Source organism: Bufo bufo, chromosome 2, assembly GCF_905171765.1.
Source record: "Bufo bufo chromosome 2, aBufBuf1.1, whole genome shotgun sequence".
Lineage (NCBI taxonomy): Eukaryota > Metazoa > Chordata > Amphibia > Anura > Bufonidae > Bufo > Bufo bufo.
Genome location: NC_053390.1, coordinates 708,050,629 through 708,068,349, shown reverse-complemented (window position 1 = coordinate 708,068,349; position 17,721 = coordinate 708,050,629). Strand labels below are relative to the sequence as shown.

General features: G+C 44.4%; 1 protein-coding gene across 1 annotated transcript in view; it reads right to left on the bottom strand.

Moving 5' to 3' along the window:
• Nucleotides 1–17,721, bottom strand: part of KLKB1 (kallikrein B1) — a 130,058-nt gene that overhangs the window by 27,797 nt on the left and 84,540 nt on the right. Inside the window, exons 12-14 of the mRNA XM_040418761.1 lie at nucleotides 12,581–12,756; nucleotides 8,303–8,398; nucleotides 318–457 (exon numbers count right to left, since the gene is read on the bottom strand). Of these exons, the coding sequence (XP_040274695.1) occupies nucleotides 318–457; nucleotides 8,303–8,398; nucleotides 12,581–12,756 (412 nt within the window). The remainder of the gene's footprint in view (nucleotides 1–317; nucleotides 458–8,302; nucleotides 8,399–12,580; nucleotides 12,757–17,721) is intronic.

Sequence of the window (17,721 nt, the reverse complement as noted above, 5' to 3'; positions counted from 1 at the left end):
TGCAATGTAGTTGTACCCTTTTTGTTGCGCGACTTATTGTTGCGTGACACATGTCGTCGTGTAGCCCTAGTCTTACTGTGGCATCTTATAGCACTTTTATTTGGGAATTATATACAATATGCAGTTACTGCGCAGAAAAACAAGCAAATGAGGGCCACTACTGACAATTAAGCCACTTGGAATAATGCTGACCTCCTTGGCATTTACCATCTTACCACAGTCAGTTGCCTGACATGCTACTCAGGACAGTGCAGATGAAGACAGTGCGCACTATAATCACAGAAAGCTACCAATGGAGTTGTCATATAGTAACTTACCTTGCATGAATCAATCTGGCCATGTTTATATCCAGCACATAAGACCTTTCTGCTAATTTTCTTTGCCGAATAACTTTTTTGACATTCTGTGCTTGCCTTTGGAGGTACCTCAGCCTTCTGGAGCACATCTGATGTAGTTCCTTGAATTACATGGAAACACATTACAACCTAAAACACTTAGTATTAGGATGCCCCCCTTTATTTTCCTGAGGAGGTCACAAATGTAAAACTAGTCTGATAACTCCACCTTTGCTGTTATCTCCAAACATTTTATTTAACAATTTTGACATTTTTAGTCCAACTGAGCTTGATTATACATATAATAGACTCTTGTTGCTATCTCCACCGATTCTGTTAGTGCAGTACCCCAGAACAGGGTAACTGCAAAGGGTTAATTGTTATATTGTTATCTGGTTAATTGAAATGTTTTTATTTTCTGTATTTGCCTATTTAATGGTATTGTATGGATAGGTCAGGGTTAAACCCGTTACTCAGCCCCTTTTAGGTTGCCAGGAGATTGACATGGGTTTGCCCCTGGTTAGAGGGAGTTCCAGTCTAACTGTGCTACAGAGAGGACTTATGTTGTATGAGCTCATCAGAGCTACGGCAAACAATATCTGTCTATCTATCTATCTATCTATCTATCTATCTATCTAAGGCGCGCTTGCTTGGGATGTATTGTTTGAAGCCAAGGCGCCCGGTAAAATGTATCAGGGACTCGTCTATGCAGATGTTTTGCTCAGGGGTATACAAATCTGCAAATTTGGTGTTAAAGTGGTCTATGAGGGGCCGAATTTTGTAGAGCCGGTCAAAAGCTGGGTGGCCTCTGGGACGAGAGGTGCTGTTATCACTAAAGTGCAGGAAATGCAGGATGGTCTCAAATCGTGTCCTGGACATGGCAGCAGAGAACATGGGCATGTGATGAATTGGGTTCCTGGACCAATATGACCGCAATTCATGCTTTTTTGTCAGGCCCATGTTGAGGAGAAGGCCCAGAAAAGTTTTAAGTTCGGAAACTTGGACGGGTTTCCACCGGAAAGACTGGGCATAAAAGCTTCCCGGGTTGGTGGCTATAAATTGAGTGGCATACCGGTTTGTTTCTGCCACGACTAAGTCAAAGAGCTCCGCAGTGAAGAACAGCTAAAAGAAAAAACCAGTGCCGATCCGATCTGAGCTGTCTCAACCCGAACTCCAGACTGGGCGGTGAAAGGGGGAACTACTGGTGCGGCTGAAGATGGGGGCTGCCAATCAGGGTTTGCCAGCACCTCAGGGACTCTAGGGGCTCTACGGGCCTGTCTGTCTGTGCGGTGGCTGCGATGGGGGAACTACTGCACGTGCCACCCTATCAGCTTCAACTGCCCTTCTGGTGCTCGCTACTTCACCATGTTCTACGGCAGTGCTGGTACTAGGTCCAGGATGAGCTGCGCTGCTGGTGTATGCCTCACCACGTAATCCGACAGCGCCAGCCCCACTCTGCTGCCCTTGAAGCGGATCCTGCGCAACCTGTGGTCTAGCAACACCAGGCCGGGTACGCCTGGTGGTATCAGGGACCTCAACCTCATCGTCCGAACTTTGGGTCAGACTGCCACTGCTTTCTACAGGTTCGTATTCTGACCCGCTGGATTCATCAGATGAGTTCCCATTCCTCATCCGACTGGGTCAGAAGCCTGTAGGCCTCTTCAGAAGAATACCCCTTACTTGCTATTTGGTCAACTAAATTTAGGGGGTATTCCCTGAGACTACACAAGAAAAAAAGCAAGCCTGTCTTACAAATGGGAGGCTAGCGAAGTACAGGAAGCCACTGCGATTGATAAAAAATCTCAAAACTGATTTTTTTTTTATCGCCGCAGCGCTTGTGTAGTGATTGTGCAGTGCTAAAAAATAATAATAATTTTTGTCACTGCGGCGGGGCGGGCGTGGGTGAACGCACGTGTGGGCGATCGATCAGGCGTGATCGGGCAAACACTGCGTTTTGGGTGGAGGGCGAACTAAGGTGACACTAATACTATTATAGATCTGACTGTGATCAGTTCTGATCACTTACAGATACTATAAAGTACCAATGCTGATTAGCGATACGCTAATCAGCGAATCAGTGACTGCGGTGCGGTGGGCTGGGCGCTAACTGAAGCTATCTACCTACCAAATGGGGCCTAAACTAACCTAAACCTAACAGTCAATACTAGTGAAAAATAAAAAGTGACAGTTTACACTGATCACTTTTTTCCCTTTCACTAGTGATTGACAGGGGTGATCAAGGGGTTAATTGGGGTGATGGGGGGTGATCTGGGGCTAAATATGTTGTGTTTGGTGTACTCACTGTGATCTGTGCTCTCTGCTGGGACCAACCGACGAAAAGGACCCAGCAGAGAGCACAGAAGCCATTTAACACCTTATATTTATAAATATAATGTGTTATATGGCTTTTGGTTTGTTTATTTAAAAGTCACCAACCTGCCAGCGCTGATCATTGGCTGGCAGGCTGATGACCAACTCCTTCTGAAACTTTTGCCGGCCCGCACTGCGCATGTGCGGGCCGAATATGCGCGTAATCTCGCGTCTCGCGAGATGACGCGCCGATACATCAACGAGGAATAACCCGGCCGCACGCAGGACGCATCCCTGCGTTAGGCGGTCGGGAGCTGGTTACTGAGCCCCCACTGTCAGGTGTTAATACCATCAGCAGCGTGTCTACCAGCGTGTGCTTGTACTCGCGCATCTTCCGATCATGCTCCAGTAACGGAATTAAGGACGGCACGTTGTCCTTGTGGTGGGGATGCAGCAGAGTGGCCACCCAGTAATCAGCACTAGTTAGAATGTGGGCAACTCGGCGGTCGTTGTGAAGGCACTGCAGCATGTAGTCGCTCACGTGTGCCAGGATGCACAGAGGCAATGACAAGCTGTCATCTGTGGGAGGTGTATCGTCTGTGTCCTCTGTATCCCCCCAGCCACGCTCCAGTGATGCCCATGAGCTGCTTTGGGTGCCACCCTGCGGTGAACACGGTTCCTCCTCATCATCATCCTCCTCCTCCAGCACTTTGTCCTGGCTAGACAGTTGTGTACCTGGTCTCTGTTGGTGCAGGAACCCATCATCCGAGCTACTTTTGAATGACTGGCCTGATAACCGTGGAAATGATCCCCCTTCCTCCTCCTCTTCCTCCTGTGCCACATCCTCTTCCATCATCATCAGAAGTGTTTTTTCAAGGAGACATAGAAGTGGGACAGTAACGCTGAGGACGGCATCATCGGCACTGGCCATGTTGGTGGAGTACTCAAAACAATGCAACAGGGCACACACGTCCTGCATGGAGGCCCACTAGTTGCTGGTGAAGTGGTGCTTTTCCACAGAGCGACTCACCCGTGTGTGCTGCAGCTGAAACTCCACTATCACCTGTTGCTGCTCGCACAGTCTCTCCAGCATAAGCAAGGTGGAGTTCCACCTTGTGGGTACATCGCATATGAGGAGGTGAGTGGGAAAGCTGAAGTTACGCTGGAGTGCAGAAAGACAAACAGCAGCAGGGTGAGAACGCCAACCCGCACTTTCTGCAGCAGCTCTGACATATGGGGGTAATTTTTCAGGAACTTCTGCACCACCAAATTCAGCACATGCGCCAGGCAATTGATGTGCGTCAAACCGGCTAGGTCCAGAGCTTCTATGAGATTTCGCCCGTTATCGCACACCATCAGGCCAGGCTTGAGGCTCAGTGGCACCAACAACTTATCGGTCTGTTGTTCCATGCCCGTCCACAACTCCTGCGCGGTGTGGGTTTTTCCCCCCAAACAGATGAGTGCTGTGTTTTCCCCCTGGCTGTGCTGAAGTTGGTGGTGCAGGTGTTACGCTGACCAGATGAGGAGGTGGTAGAGGAGGAAGTGGAGTAGGAGGAGGAGGAGGCAACAGGAGGCAACAAGAAATGTCCTGCAATCCTCGGTGGCGAAAGGACATGCGCTAAACTTCTATTAACCTCAGGCCCAGCCGCCACTGCATTTACCCAGTGTGAAGTTAGGGAGATATAACGTCCCTGCCCGTGATTACTGGTCCACGTATCGGTGGTTATGTGGACCTTGCCAGAGATGGCGTTGCGCAGTGCACACCTGATTTTGTCCGCCACTTGGTTGTGCAGGGCAGGAATGACTCGCCTGGAAAAGTAGTGGCGGCTGGGAACCACGTACTGTGGGACAGCCACCGCCATGAGGTTTTTAAAAGTCTCTGTCTCCACCAGATGGAATAACAGCATTTCAAAGGCCAGGAATTTTGAAATGCTGGCATTCAGGGCCAGTGATCGCTGATGTGTAGGGGGGTACTTCCTCTTTCTCTCCAGTGTTTGGGGGATGGACAGCTGAACACTTCCATGGGACAGTGTGGAGATGCTTGGTGATGGTGACGGTGGTGGAGGTGGTGGTGTTGCTGCCACATTCTCTGTTTGCAGGGTGGAAGGTGCCACTGTAACTCCAGAGGGGGAGGAAGACTTGCCGGTCTGCAAACAGCAGAAAGCCCGAGCAGTTGGCACCTGTGTTTCCTCATCATCAGAGACGCGCTGCGGTGGTCCTCCCATGTCCACATCCTGAAACATAAGTGGTTGGTCATCAGTGCACCCAATCTCTTCCACTTCTGGCGCAGTGCTATGTGGACGGCCAACGGAAACCCTGCCAGCAGAGTCATCAAAAAGCATAAGAGACTGCTGCATGACTTGGGGCTCAGATTGCCTGGCTGATTTGCAAGGGGGTGAGGTGAATGACAGATGCCCATGGGCTGCAGGTGCCAACTCTGCACTTTCAGCAGGGGACTGGGTGGTAGACAATGTGAAGGAACTGGAGGCACGGTCAGCCACCCAATCTACTATCATCTCTACTTGATCTGGCCTCACCATTTGTACACCGGTATTCGGTCTATAAAATAACGCTGAACATTCTGTCGCCTACGTGCACCTGAGGAAGGTGTTTCATTTGGGAGTGTAGCTGACACAAATCGACCACGTCCTCTCCCTGCAACAGGAGCTCCACCAACTCCAGCAGCACCACGACCAGGGCCACATCCCTTATTTGATGCTCTTCTCATTCTTTGAGGTCACCCACTGAACTAACAGACAGATTAACTATATTAATTTTCTTGTTACGTATGAAGTGCAGGTGTACCTCACACTAAAAATGGGTATACGTCACCAGCCGAACTAACAGTCAGATTAACTATATTAATTTCCCTGTCACATATCCAATGCAGGTGTACCTCACAACAAAAATGGGAATATGTCACCCACTGATCTAACAGACAGATTAACTATATTAATTTCCCTGTCACGGATGCAGTGCAGGTGTACCTCACACCAAAAATGGGTATATGTCACCCACCGATCTGACAGAGGGATTAACTATATTAAGTTCCCTGTCACGGATGCAGTACAAGTGTACCTCACACAAAAAATGGGTATATGTCACCCACCAAAGTAACAGATGGATTAACTATTATATTCTTGTGTCAGTGGTACAAAGATGGTGCATTGCACCCACAAATAAATCGCTTTAGGTCACCCACAGGATTAACAGCCAGATTAATTATTATATTTCTGTGTCAGGGGGGCAAATCTGGTGTATTGCACCCACAAAAAAATCATTATAGGTCACCTACAGAAAAAATAGCCAGATGAGATTCCTAACACTGTCCCTCACTTCACATTCCTGCTTCCTGTCCCTGCACTATTCAGAGCTGATGGGCGGTGCTACACGTAATCCAGCTTTTATAGAGGCTGGGTGACTTGATGCACCGGCCAATCACAGCCTGGCCATTACTAGGCATGGCTGTGATGGCTTCTAAGTGCCCACAGCTTAAAAGCTTGTTGTTTGGCTGCCCTGCAACCTTTCAACAAACTTTATTAAATGCCTGAACACCGAACTCGAACCCAAACTTTTGCTGCAAAGTTCGTGTTCGGGTCCAGGTTCGCTCAACACTTTTTATGACAACACATACACCTCAACATAAATGAAGTGCATCCTCTGGTGGCCCAGGGGATATTATAGAAAATGCCAGTTTTGCTAATTGACACTACATTATATTTTTTTGTTTTTCCATCACTCTGTTCTGAGAGCCATCATTTTTCCGTCATCCCAATGATCTCTTTAGCTGCTACCAATTATCAATTTCAGAAGAGATCTCTCTCCTCTCTTGTGATGCTGCAGTCAAAGGGTGAAAATGCCTGTATCACAATTTTCTCTGATTTACCATGGATCTTAATCGCATGCCACCGGTGATAGAGTGTGCAGAACTACTGCGTTCCCTCAATGACAGCTCTGTAAATGTACGCCGCTAATTTCAAGTTTCCAAATGATGCTAAGTGATCAAAGGGGATGTTATCCTTTTAAACCAATTTGTTGTTGTCTGTTCCTAAAGTCATATTGCTTCCCATTCCCCCTATTTATTTTATTATTATTTTATTTCTAACAAATTATATGGACATGTCCTTTACCAGCTGTAGAACCTCACTAGTCAGTTCGAGAAGTGCTTTCATGTACAGTAAAACCCCAAAGAATGTTATAGTGACAAGTACGGATGAAGCATAGCATACAAGAGTAAGAGACTGCAATACGCAATTAAACAAAAATAGAATTCATAAAATGAAGAAACGCAGTCGGCACTGCTCAATGTGATTTACTATCCAGCAGGTTTCGTACTCATGCAAACAGTCATGCAGTAATATCGGCGGTGCTCAGCTTAAAGGGGTTATCCGAGTTATGAAAAAAAAATATATAGCACTTAATATCTGATATATAACTGAGCTAAGCAAGTTTTATGCAAAATATATATATATATTTCCTCATTTCCCTGGTTCTTTTCTGGCCCTTTGTTTACATGCAATAAAAACAATCTCTGCCCCTCCCCCTGCACTGCTAAGGGAGTGAATACAAGTACAGAGTGACATGTCTGCCTGCTGGGAGACTCTGCAGCATGTTGTATGTATAGAACTACAAGTCCCAGCTGTATAATGACACTGCTAAGGGAGTGGATACAAGAGCTGCCCTGAGTGACATGTCTGCCTGCTGGGAGACTCTGCAGCATGTTGTATGTGTAGGACTACAAGTCCCAGCTGTATAATGACACTGCTAAGGGAGTGGATACAAGAGCTGCCCTGAGTGCTGGGGGACTCTGCAGCATGTTGCATGTGTAGGACTAGAAGTCCCAGCTGTATAATGACACTGCTAAGGGAGTGGATACAAGAGCTGCCCTGAGTGCTGGGAGAAAACAGCAACTTGTAAGTGTAGATCTAGAAGTTCCACTTATATAATGACACTGCTAATACACACAGGATCTTCCCCCTACCTGTAATGCTTTGCAGAACTTCTCTTTCAGCTCCTGTGCCCAGCATTTGTCTCCTCACTGCTGCAGCTACACAGTAAACACTTCAGCCCTGAGTCTGTGCAGCTGAAGGGGTTAAGAATCCTAGGAGAGAGGCAGTGAAGGGGGCGTGGCCAGCACAGTGACGTTTCGTTTACACGCTTGTTAAAGACCTTTATCAGAGCAGGGAGAGAAGCTGACATCACAGGTCATGTGACCCTCAGTGAAATCTGAGAAACCAACAACTGGAGATAAAGTGAGTTAATTGGAAAGCTGTTACATTTGCCCAGTTAGGAACATAGAAAGAACAAAAAAATAACTCGGACAACCCCTTTAAATGGACAATCCAAATAATCATAAATCAGAGAGCAGAAGAATAGCGGCACTCACCAGGACTTTTACCACTTGCAGCTTTATTTCAGGTTAAAAACAGAGCAGATGCGGGTCACTTCTCAGAGACACAAGGCAACAGCCGTTTCGTGTTTAGCAGCGCTTTGCCAAGCCTTGACATAGCGCTGATAAGCGCGAAACGGCTGTTGCCTTGTGCCTCTGAGAAGTGACCCGCATCTGCTCTGTTTTTAACCTGAAATACAGCTGCAAGTGGTAAAAGTCCCGGTGAGTGCCGCTATTCTTCTGCTCTCTGATTTCAATGCGCAATTACCAAACTCATTGTTGTATCCCCATCCGGTAATCCAGCACGTGCTAGGAAGTACAAACGAGTCCCGATGTGGTGGTAGGCAGATGGGTTGCTGGTAATCTAGAATAAAACATGATGTCAAACAGTCTTAATAATATAAACCACATTCATTTAAAAAAATGCTAATTGTTTTTCAATAAATATAAAAAATCTTAGACAATTAAAAAACTCCACACAATCATGAAAAGTAACAACAGGACATCTGGTGGACAGATGCATTCCATCCAATAATAGATATAGTAAAAATAGAAAAAGCAGAATATCATTGCTGCTGCAGCAAAACCCGTCAGAAGTGATACACCACTGGTGGCTGGTGTCTACTTTCTAGGTAATTTGCCTTATCTTTCCTATGTTTATTGCTTCTACTCTTTTCTATTGAGTTGTTAGCATTGATATTCTGCTTTGGATATTGTCTATATTTATTACTAGATGGAATGCAGTAATGTTTTTTTGGTCTTGATTGTTACAGCATATCACCTTTAGAAGTTGGGTCCACTAGGTGTTCCTGTTCAATGATCGCATGTAGGTTCTAATTGGCGGCTATTTTTTAAATGAAATTTATTGAATAAAGATTTTGCAGCGTTTTTATTAAGATGGTTTACATAGTCGTCTTGGTTTATGTTTGCTATATGTAACCATAGGATATATGCCAGGGTCGATTTACTACAGTCATATAATATGCCTACAGAAACACATACTGTATGGGTCCCAAGTTATAAATATATTCTCAACCTTGTCAGCAGCTCTGCTATCTGTGCTCAATAACTATGTTAGGCTACTTTCACACTAGCGTTTTAGTTTTCTGGTATTGAGATCCATCATAGGGGCTCAATACCGGAAAAAAACACTTCTGTTTTGTCCCCATTCATTGTCTATGGGGACAAAACTGAACAGAACGGAATACTCCAAAATGCATTTTGTTCCGTTTAGTTGCGTTTCCATACCGGAGAGCAAACTGCAACATGTTGTTGCTTGCTTTCCATCCTGGGATGCGGAGCAAGATGGATCCGGCATGACCCCCAGTGCAAGTTAATGGGGACGGATCTTTTTTCTCTGCCACAATCTGCCACAATAGAAAACGGATCCGTCCTCCATTGACTTTCAATGGAGTTCATGACGGATTCGTCTTGGCAATGTTAAAGATAATACAACCGGATCCGTTCATAACGGAAGCAGGTTTTATCAGTCACGGAATAGTTTTTGCTGAACCCTGCCGGATCCAGTAAAAACGCTAGTGTGAAAGTAGCCTTTCCTGACCACATCCACTTTAACAACAGTTGAACAAGTCAATAAAGTTTCAGAGAACTACCGTATCTTAGAAGTGTTGCCTCTTCTCTCCAGTACAATTGGGTGGGTTTAGTACTATGAGCAGAATTATCTCACAACAATCATACAGGAGGGTCCTCACCATTATTTATCATCTAGGGACAACACCCAAGGGTTCCCTGTCCTAAATGTAAACTGTCTGAAATGCTATCCTGTGGAGAATATCAGTGATCCTGATCTCATTCATAAATTCATTCAAAGCCATTAGAAGACACTGTCCACTGTCTGCTGACAGGATGTCAAATTACAGCTCACTGACTCTACTATATAACTGGACCACAGTAGTATGCCTTTCATGGAGACAGGCCAGTGACTGCTAGGGGGGCTAGCACTCATTTCTCAGTTTCTTACTTGAAAACACTGCAATTTTAATGCAGCCACCACTAGGGGAAGCTCAGTGTAAAAAGATTTTCACAGCTCCCATTGCAGCCAATGGTAACTGTACAAATTTCCTATGTACTAAGTTCCCTCTAGTACTAGCTGCAAGCAGCTAGTTTTATAATATTATGTATTTATACCAGTTGTCTGGTATAAATGCATTGAGAAATACAGTGCTCAGAATGCGTGCAATATTTATGATGAACCTGTTCCACTTTTTCTGACATAGAAGTCAGATATAGTGGCTTAGGAAGAGAGTGTATTGTTTTCTAATTCCAATATAAAATAAATTTTTAGAAGACTGTAAGAAAGAGAGGTTATTTACATGGGACCGTATATTATAGAAGACTAAGAAAGAGAGGCTATTTACATGGGACTGTATGTTATAGAAGACTGTAAGAAACAGAGGTTATTTACATGGGACTGTATGTTATAGAAGACTGTAAGAAAGAGAGGTTATTTACATGGGACTGTATGTTATAGAAGATTGGAGGGAGATTACTGGTGTTATTTACATGGGACTGGATATTATTGAGGGCTGGAGGGTAAGGAGGAGTGATAATATTTACATAGGATTATGTGTTGGAGGGGGCTAAAGGGGGGGATTTAAGTTATTTACATAGGACAGTATGTTATAGAAGATTGGAGGGAGATGACTGGTGTTATTTACATGGGAGTGCATGGTGTAGAAGATTGGAGGGAGAGTAGTTATGTTATTTACATGGGACTGCATGGTATAAAAGACTGGAGGGAGAGAACAGGTATTAAAATTTATGGGGGCAGTTCAGAGAACATTATAACTCCAGAAGGTACTGCAGAGGGCATTATAATTACAGGGGGCACTGCAGGGAACATTAGAAATACTGTGGGCAGTGGTGGGGGGCAGTGGTGGGGGCTCTATGGGAGTTCCTTATAGATTGGCCTTATATCTATAAGGGATTCCCTATAGAGGGGCCTTATTAGTACTGAGGGCCCTATAAGGAGCCTAATGACCATTGGGGGTACTATGGAGGGGGGCTTATTTTTACTGAGGGCTCTAGGGGGCATTATTATTATTATCGGGCACAATTTGGAGAGCATTATCACTATTGGGGGGCACTGTAGGGGGCTCTTTTACTAATATGGCTACTCTGGGAGGGAATTACTATTGGTGGGACTTTGAGGACCACTGTTACTATTGACAGCAATCTGGTAGGGCTATTACTATGAGGGAGACTATCTGTATGACACTATTATTTCTGTAGTATAGTGTATGTGAGCTTTGGGGAGCACAGTGGGCACAGTATTGTGGGTAGTAGCTGGATCAACATGTCGGGGCACCAGGCTCAAAGATGTTGTCATGGTAGTATTGGCTAAATGGAGAAGGTGAGGAAAGTGAACGTCTGCATTAGAGGAGACATCACTGGATGTAAGAGGTATGTGGTGCTAAGTGTTAAGCTGAATGGTCGAGCAGCAGTGAGCGGAGGATGCGGGGAGGCAGTGTGTGAGGTCAGACACTGTCACTAACAGAGATCATGCTACATCTTTTTCCAATCTCTGGCGAAACGTTGGGGTCAGAGTTTGAGCACGCCATTTTTTAGCACAGTTAGCGGTACAGAGAGAAGTTATATATTGGAGACTATGTATAGGGGAGCAATAGACTAAAGACAGTATCAGCCATGTTGCAGTAGCAAGGCCGGTGGCGGCACGCAGCCACTGATGCTCCAGTAAGTGGAATTGTTACCACACTATCTAAAGAGGATAGACAAAAACAGCAGCATTCTGTATAACATTTACGTTCATCACCTGTATATTATTTTATGATAATAAATAAATGTGAAGTTTTAATTCTGCAGTGACACAGGTGCTAATAGAGTGTTTATAGTCCTATGACTAATTGTAAAATGCTCCAATGCTCATGTCAGAGGGGCTGAGTGGGGGAAGAAGGGGTTATTTCCGAGTTCAGCTCTTTGAAGGGCATCTGTCAGCAGATTTGTACCTATGACACTGACTGACCTGTTACATGTGCACTTGGCAGCTGAAGACATCTGTGTTGATCCCATGTTCATAAGTGCTCACATTGCTGAGAAAAATTATGTTTTCATATATGCAAATGAGGCTCTAGGAGCAACAGGGGCGTTGTCATTACTCCTAGAGGCTCCGCTCTCTCTGCAACTGCTGCACCCTGTCTACTTTGACAGGGTCTGGCAGTGAAAATGTCATCACACCTGGCACAGCAGTTACAAAAGGAGCTGAGCCTCTAGACGTAATGGTAAGGCCCAGGTTAGCATATAATAAAACATCAATTTTAAGATGTTTTTTATTTGCACGTATATGTTTATATCTGTATGTATATTGTTTTCAGGTACATTCTTTGCATAGGGGCCCTCTGCTGTTTGTGCCCACTCCCTGCTGCTCGATACAGAAAAACAACAACGTAAGTGTGAAGCAGGCCTAAAACGGCCAATTCAAATTATGTGCTGCATGAAGACACTTACAGTAGTAGTTTGTTCTTCTATTATAATGACTTATATTATTTCATATTAACAAATCACTTACCATTGAACGTGATGGGTGTTTTTAATTTTAGTAAAGCAATGTCACTGCCGCTTTCTGCATCAGTATAATCAGGATGAACAATAATTTGTTCGATATATGAAACTGGGGTAGCTGGAGTGATTTCTGACAGCATTAAAATACCAATATAGATGCTCCAATATCGTGGCAGAGGCCATCTAGGTAAAAGGCACATACCGTATTTAAGTTTACTTATTTACATACACATATAAAAAAGACCAGTTCATATACTGTATGGAATCACTATAATTTGCTTTTACTGTATATAACTACTGCTCTGACTGACATCAATGACGTCAATATACTACTATGATTTCACGGGCCCTCCAAAACAATAGCGCTATATACAGCCAGGTCCATAAATATTGGGACATTGACACAATTGTAACATTTTTGGCTCTATACACCACCACAATAGATTTGAAATGAAATGAACAAGATGTGCTTTAACTGCAGACTGTCAATTTTAATTTTAAGGGTATTTACATCCAAATCAGGTGAACGGTGTAGAAATTGCAACAGTTTGCATATGTGCCTCCCACTTGTTTAGGGACCAAAAGTAATGGGACAATTGGCTTCTCAGCTGTTCCATGGTCAGGTGTGTGTTATTCCCTCATTATCCCAATTACAATGAGCAGATAAAAAGTCCAGAGTTCATTTCAAGTCTGCTATTTGCATTTGGAATCTGTTGCTGTCAACTCTCAAGATGAAATCCAAAGAGCTGTCACTATCAGTGAAGCAAGCCATCATTAGGCTGAAAAAATAAAACAAACCCATCAGAGAGATAGCAAAAACATTAGGCGTGGCCAAAACAACTGTTTGGAACATTCTTAAAAAGAAGGAATGCACCGGTGAGCTCAGCAACACCAAAAGACCCGGAAAACCACGGAAAACAACTGTGGTGGATGACCAAAGAATTCTTTCCCTCGTGAAGAAAACACCCTTCCCAACAGTTGGCCAGATCAAGAACGCTCTCCAGGAGGTAGGTGTATGTGTGTCAAGTGTAGTGTCCCACTAGGTAAAGGTGGGCACTACACAAGGGTTAATATGTCTATTGCATTAATGTGATGTGTTATGTTCATTTCCCTGTGTTATCTGGGTGTCAGGCCTGTTAGGGTGTAGTTCAGCCTCCTAGACATTAGATGGAGCTAGAGAGTCCTGAGTATATATAGGTAGGCCCAGACAGGGGAGAGTTAGTGCATTCCAGGTGGCTAGTAGTGCAGTCTAGCCTGCCTGAAGTTCCTGAGCCTCTGTTAGCTCAGAAGATTCACCCCAAGAGAAGAGTTTGCCTCCTGGGAGAAACCTACAGTTCCCACAAGCAGAGCAGAGCCAGTGTTCCAGCTAGGCAAGTAAGCTGAAGTGCAGAGGAACCATTGAATTAAAGCAAGGGATATATACCTGAGGAAGATTGTTTACCAAGGATAAAAGCCAGCATTAGGGCATATGGGCCTTGGAATATAGCCAGCCAGAACAACTGAGGAATAGTGCAGCCTGGTCTGGAGTGTTGATTTTACCCTCTGAGTATCTTGCAAAGAACATTATCTGCCATTTATAAAAAGCCTGCTAATCGTTACTGCTGCAATGTGGAACTGAACCTGAATTGTACTAAGTTGAACTGTTTCTCAGTAAAGCAAAGTTTGGTTCACCATACCATCGTGTTCCTCATTTACTACTACTAGAAATCGGTGTGCCACCGTTACAGACACTGGTGTCACGTTTCTTAAAGGGACCTTGCCCCAGGCACATAAAACACCTGCAACATCCAGGGCACCTCATCCACCACCAGGCCTGGTCCCTAAATACAGAGTGTGCCCCAGAGGACTCCTGTGCCAGCCTCTCCTTCACTGCTGTACGCCTGCCCAGGGTTTTCCTACAGAACTGTGAGTAACCCTCGCTTGCCCATTAACCGTGACCTCACAATCGCAATACCCTGCAGGTCTGGCGTGCTGCACAAGGTCAACAATCAAGAGAAGACTTTACCAGAGTGAATACAGCGGGTTCACCACAAGATGGAAACCATTGGTGAGCCTCAAAAACAGGAAGGCCAGATTACAGTTTGCCAAACGACATCTAAAAAAGCCTTCACAGTTCTGGAACAACATCCTATGGACAGATGAGACCAAGATCAACTTGTACCAGAGTAATGGGAAATTAAGAGTATGGAGAAGGAAAGGAACTGCTCATGATCCTAAGCATACCACCTCATCAGTGAAGCATGGTGGTGGTAGTGTCATGGCGTGGACATGTATGGCTGCCAATGGAACTGGTTCTCTTGTATTTATTGATGATGTGACTGCTGACAAAAGCAGCAGGATGAATTCTGAAGTTTTTCGTGCAATATTATCTGCTCATATTCAGCCAAATGCTTCAGAACTCATTGGATGGCGCTTCACAGTGCAGATGGACAATGACCCAAAGCATACTGCAAAAGCAACCAAAGAGTTTTTTAAGGGAAAGAAGTGGAATGTTATGCAATGGCCAAGTCAATCACCGGACCTGAAGACAAAACTGAAGGGAAAATGCCCCAAGAACAAGCAGGAACTGAAGACAGTTGCAGTAGAGGCCTGGCAGAGCATCAACAGGGATGAAACCCAGCGTCTGGTGATGTCTATGCGTTCCAGGCTGTAATTGACTGCAAAGGATTTGCAACCAAGTATTAAAAAGTGAAAGTTTGATTTATGATTATTATTCTGTCCCATTACTTTTGGTTCCTTAGCAAGTGAAAGGCACATATGCAAACTGTTGTAATTCCTGCACTGTTCACCTGATTTGGATGTAAATACCCTCAAATTAAAGCTGACAGTCTGCAGTTAAAGCACATCTTTTTTGTTTCATCAAATCCATTGTGGTGGTATATAGAGCCAAAAATGTTAGAATTGCATCGATGTCCCAATATTTATTGACCTGACTGTATATTGCAAAACACAGGCTGCTTAGGCCTGCCTGTTAGAAGTACAGAACATGCAGAAGACACCAGATGGCACAATGACACCCCAGCATCATGCCACCTTTACCACTTGGCTTTTTATTGATGCAAAAGGGCACTATGTGACCCACAACTGAGTGCCACAGAAAAGACATGACTATTGTATTGGGGCACAAAAGGGGACATATTTACCGTGTGGGGACATGAGGTATTGCTGAGTAGGGAGCACAAATGGTAGGCATGATTACTTTTTGGAGATACAAAGGGCCATATTACAATGTGAGGTACTGTATGCAGAGGGGCCCTATTACTGTGTGAGACTAAGGCCTCTTTCACACTTGCGTTGTCCGGATCCGTTGTGTACTCCATTTGCCGGAAGTGCCCGCCGGATCCGTAACACCGCAAGTGAACTGAAAGCATTTGAAGACTGATCCGTCTTCAAAATGCGTTCAGTGTTACTATGGCAGCCAGGACACTATTAAAGTCCTGGTTGCCATAGTAGTAGTGGAGAGCGGGGGAGCAGTATACTTACCGTCCGTGCGGCTCCCGGGGCGCTCCAGAATGACATCAGAGCGCCCCATGCGCATGGATGACGTGATCCATGCGATCACGTCATCCATGCGCGTGGGGCGCCCTGACGTGACTGGAGCAAAAAGCGCAGCATGCTGCAGTATTTTCTCTGGCCAAAAAACGTTCCGGTCCGGAACTGAAGACATCCTGATGCATCCTGAACGGATTTCTCTCCATTCAGAATGCATGGGGATAATCCTGATCAGGATTCTTCCGGCATAGAGCCCCGACGACGGAACTCTATGCCGGAACAGAACAACGCAAGTGTGAAAGAGCCCTAAAGGGTACATTTATACTGTGGGGGACATAAAAAAAGGGGGCATTATTACAGTGGGGGGCAGCAGGGGCATTATTATTGTCACTGTGGAAAGCCACTTTATCTAGAAGTGGAAAAAAGGGTAAAGAATGCTAAGATACCAAAGATGTCTGTGCACATTATATTTTGTGACTGAAAGAAGTCATCATGGTGGTCTGTGCCAGGTGGAGAAGAAAAGGAAAAGTTAATGATTAATGTTAATGTTAAAAAATGAATAAAAAGTTAAAGGGGTTCTCCGGGAATTTAGAAAATGAAAATACATAAATATTACTTTATTATAAATATATTCCCAAATACCTTTCATTAGTTATAATGGCTCGTTTTGTCTAGGAAGCAATGATTAGGAGAAACAAAATGGTCGCTGTCCTATTACTGCACACAAAACCTGTCCTAATCACACAGGAGGACAAGTTACTTCACAATACTGAGATAAAGAGCTGCCTCATCCTCCTCACTCCTCTGCTTGTTAGGGATTATGATCCTGAATACAGCTGATAATATCTTTAGCTGAATCTCTGTGGGAATGAAGTGCAGGAGGAGACATGAAGTACAGAGAGGACAGACAGGACAGACTGTGGTAATAGGGGGCTGTGGTAATGAATACTGCATACAAGTGCTGCTGCTCATTGGCCACATCTGCTCATGAACTCCATTTCTACAGAGATTCATCGGAAGATCTTATCATCTGTATTCAGGATCATAATCCCTGACAAGTAGGAGAGGAGGATGAGACAGTTCTTTAGCTGAGTTTTGTGAAGTAATTTGTCCTGCTGTGTGATTTGGACAGGTTTTGTGTATACTAATAGGACGGCGGCCATTTTATTTCTTCTAATGATTGTTCCCAACTCAAAACAAGCCATTATGACTAATGTAAGGTATTTGGGAATATATTTATAATGAAGTAATATTTAAGTATTTTCATTTTCTTAATTCCTGGAGAAGCCTTTAATCAATTGGAGCATTCCGTTCTGTTCAGTTACGTTTTGTCCCTATTGACAATGAATGGAGACAAAATGAAAGTGTTTTTTTTTTTCCGGTATTGAGACCCTATGACGGATCTCAATACCAGAAAATATAGTGTGAAAGTAGCCTAACTGCCCAAATATCTAACAAGTGAATAGTAGTGTACTGAGGAGCAGAACATGTAAGTATATACAGTATTACTACCGGCAGTAACTATAATAACCACAATAAAGATCATGATTCCACCACTAGTCCTCTTTTACAAAAATGTGTCCTGTATGCTGACCCAGCCCATGTATGTCATATAACACTGCTTACTGAATGTCAGGGTGTAAAGAGTGTCACATG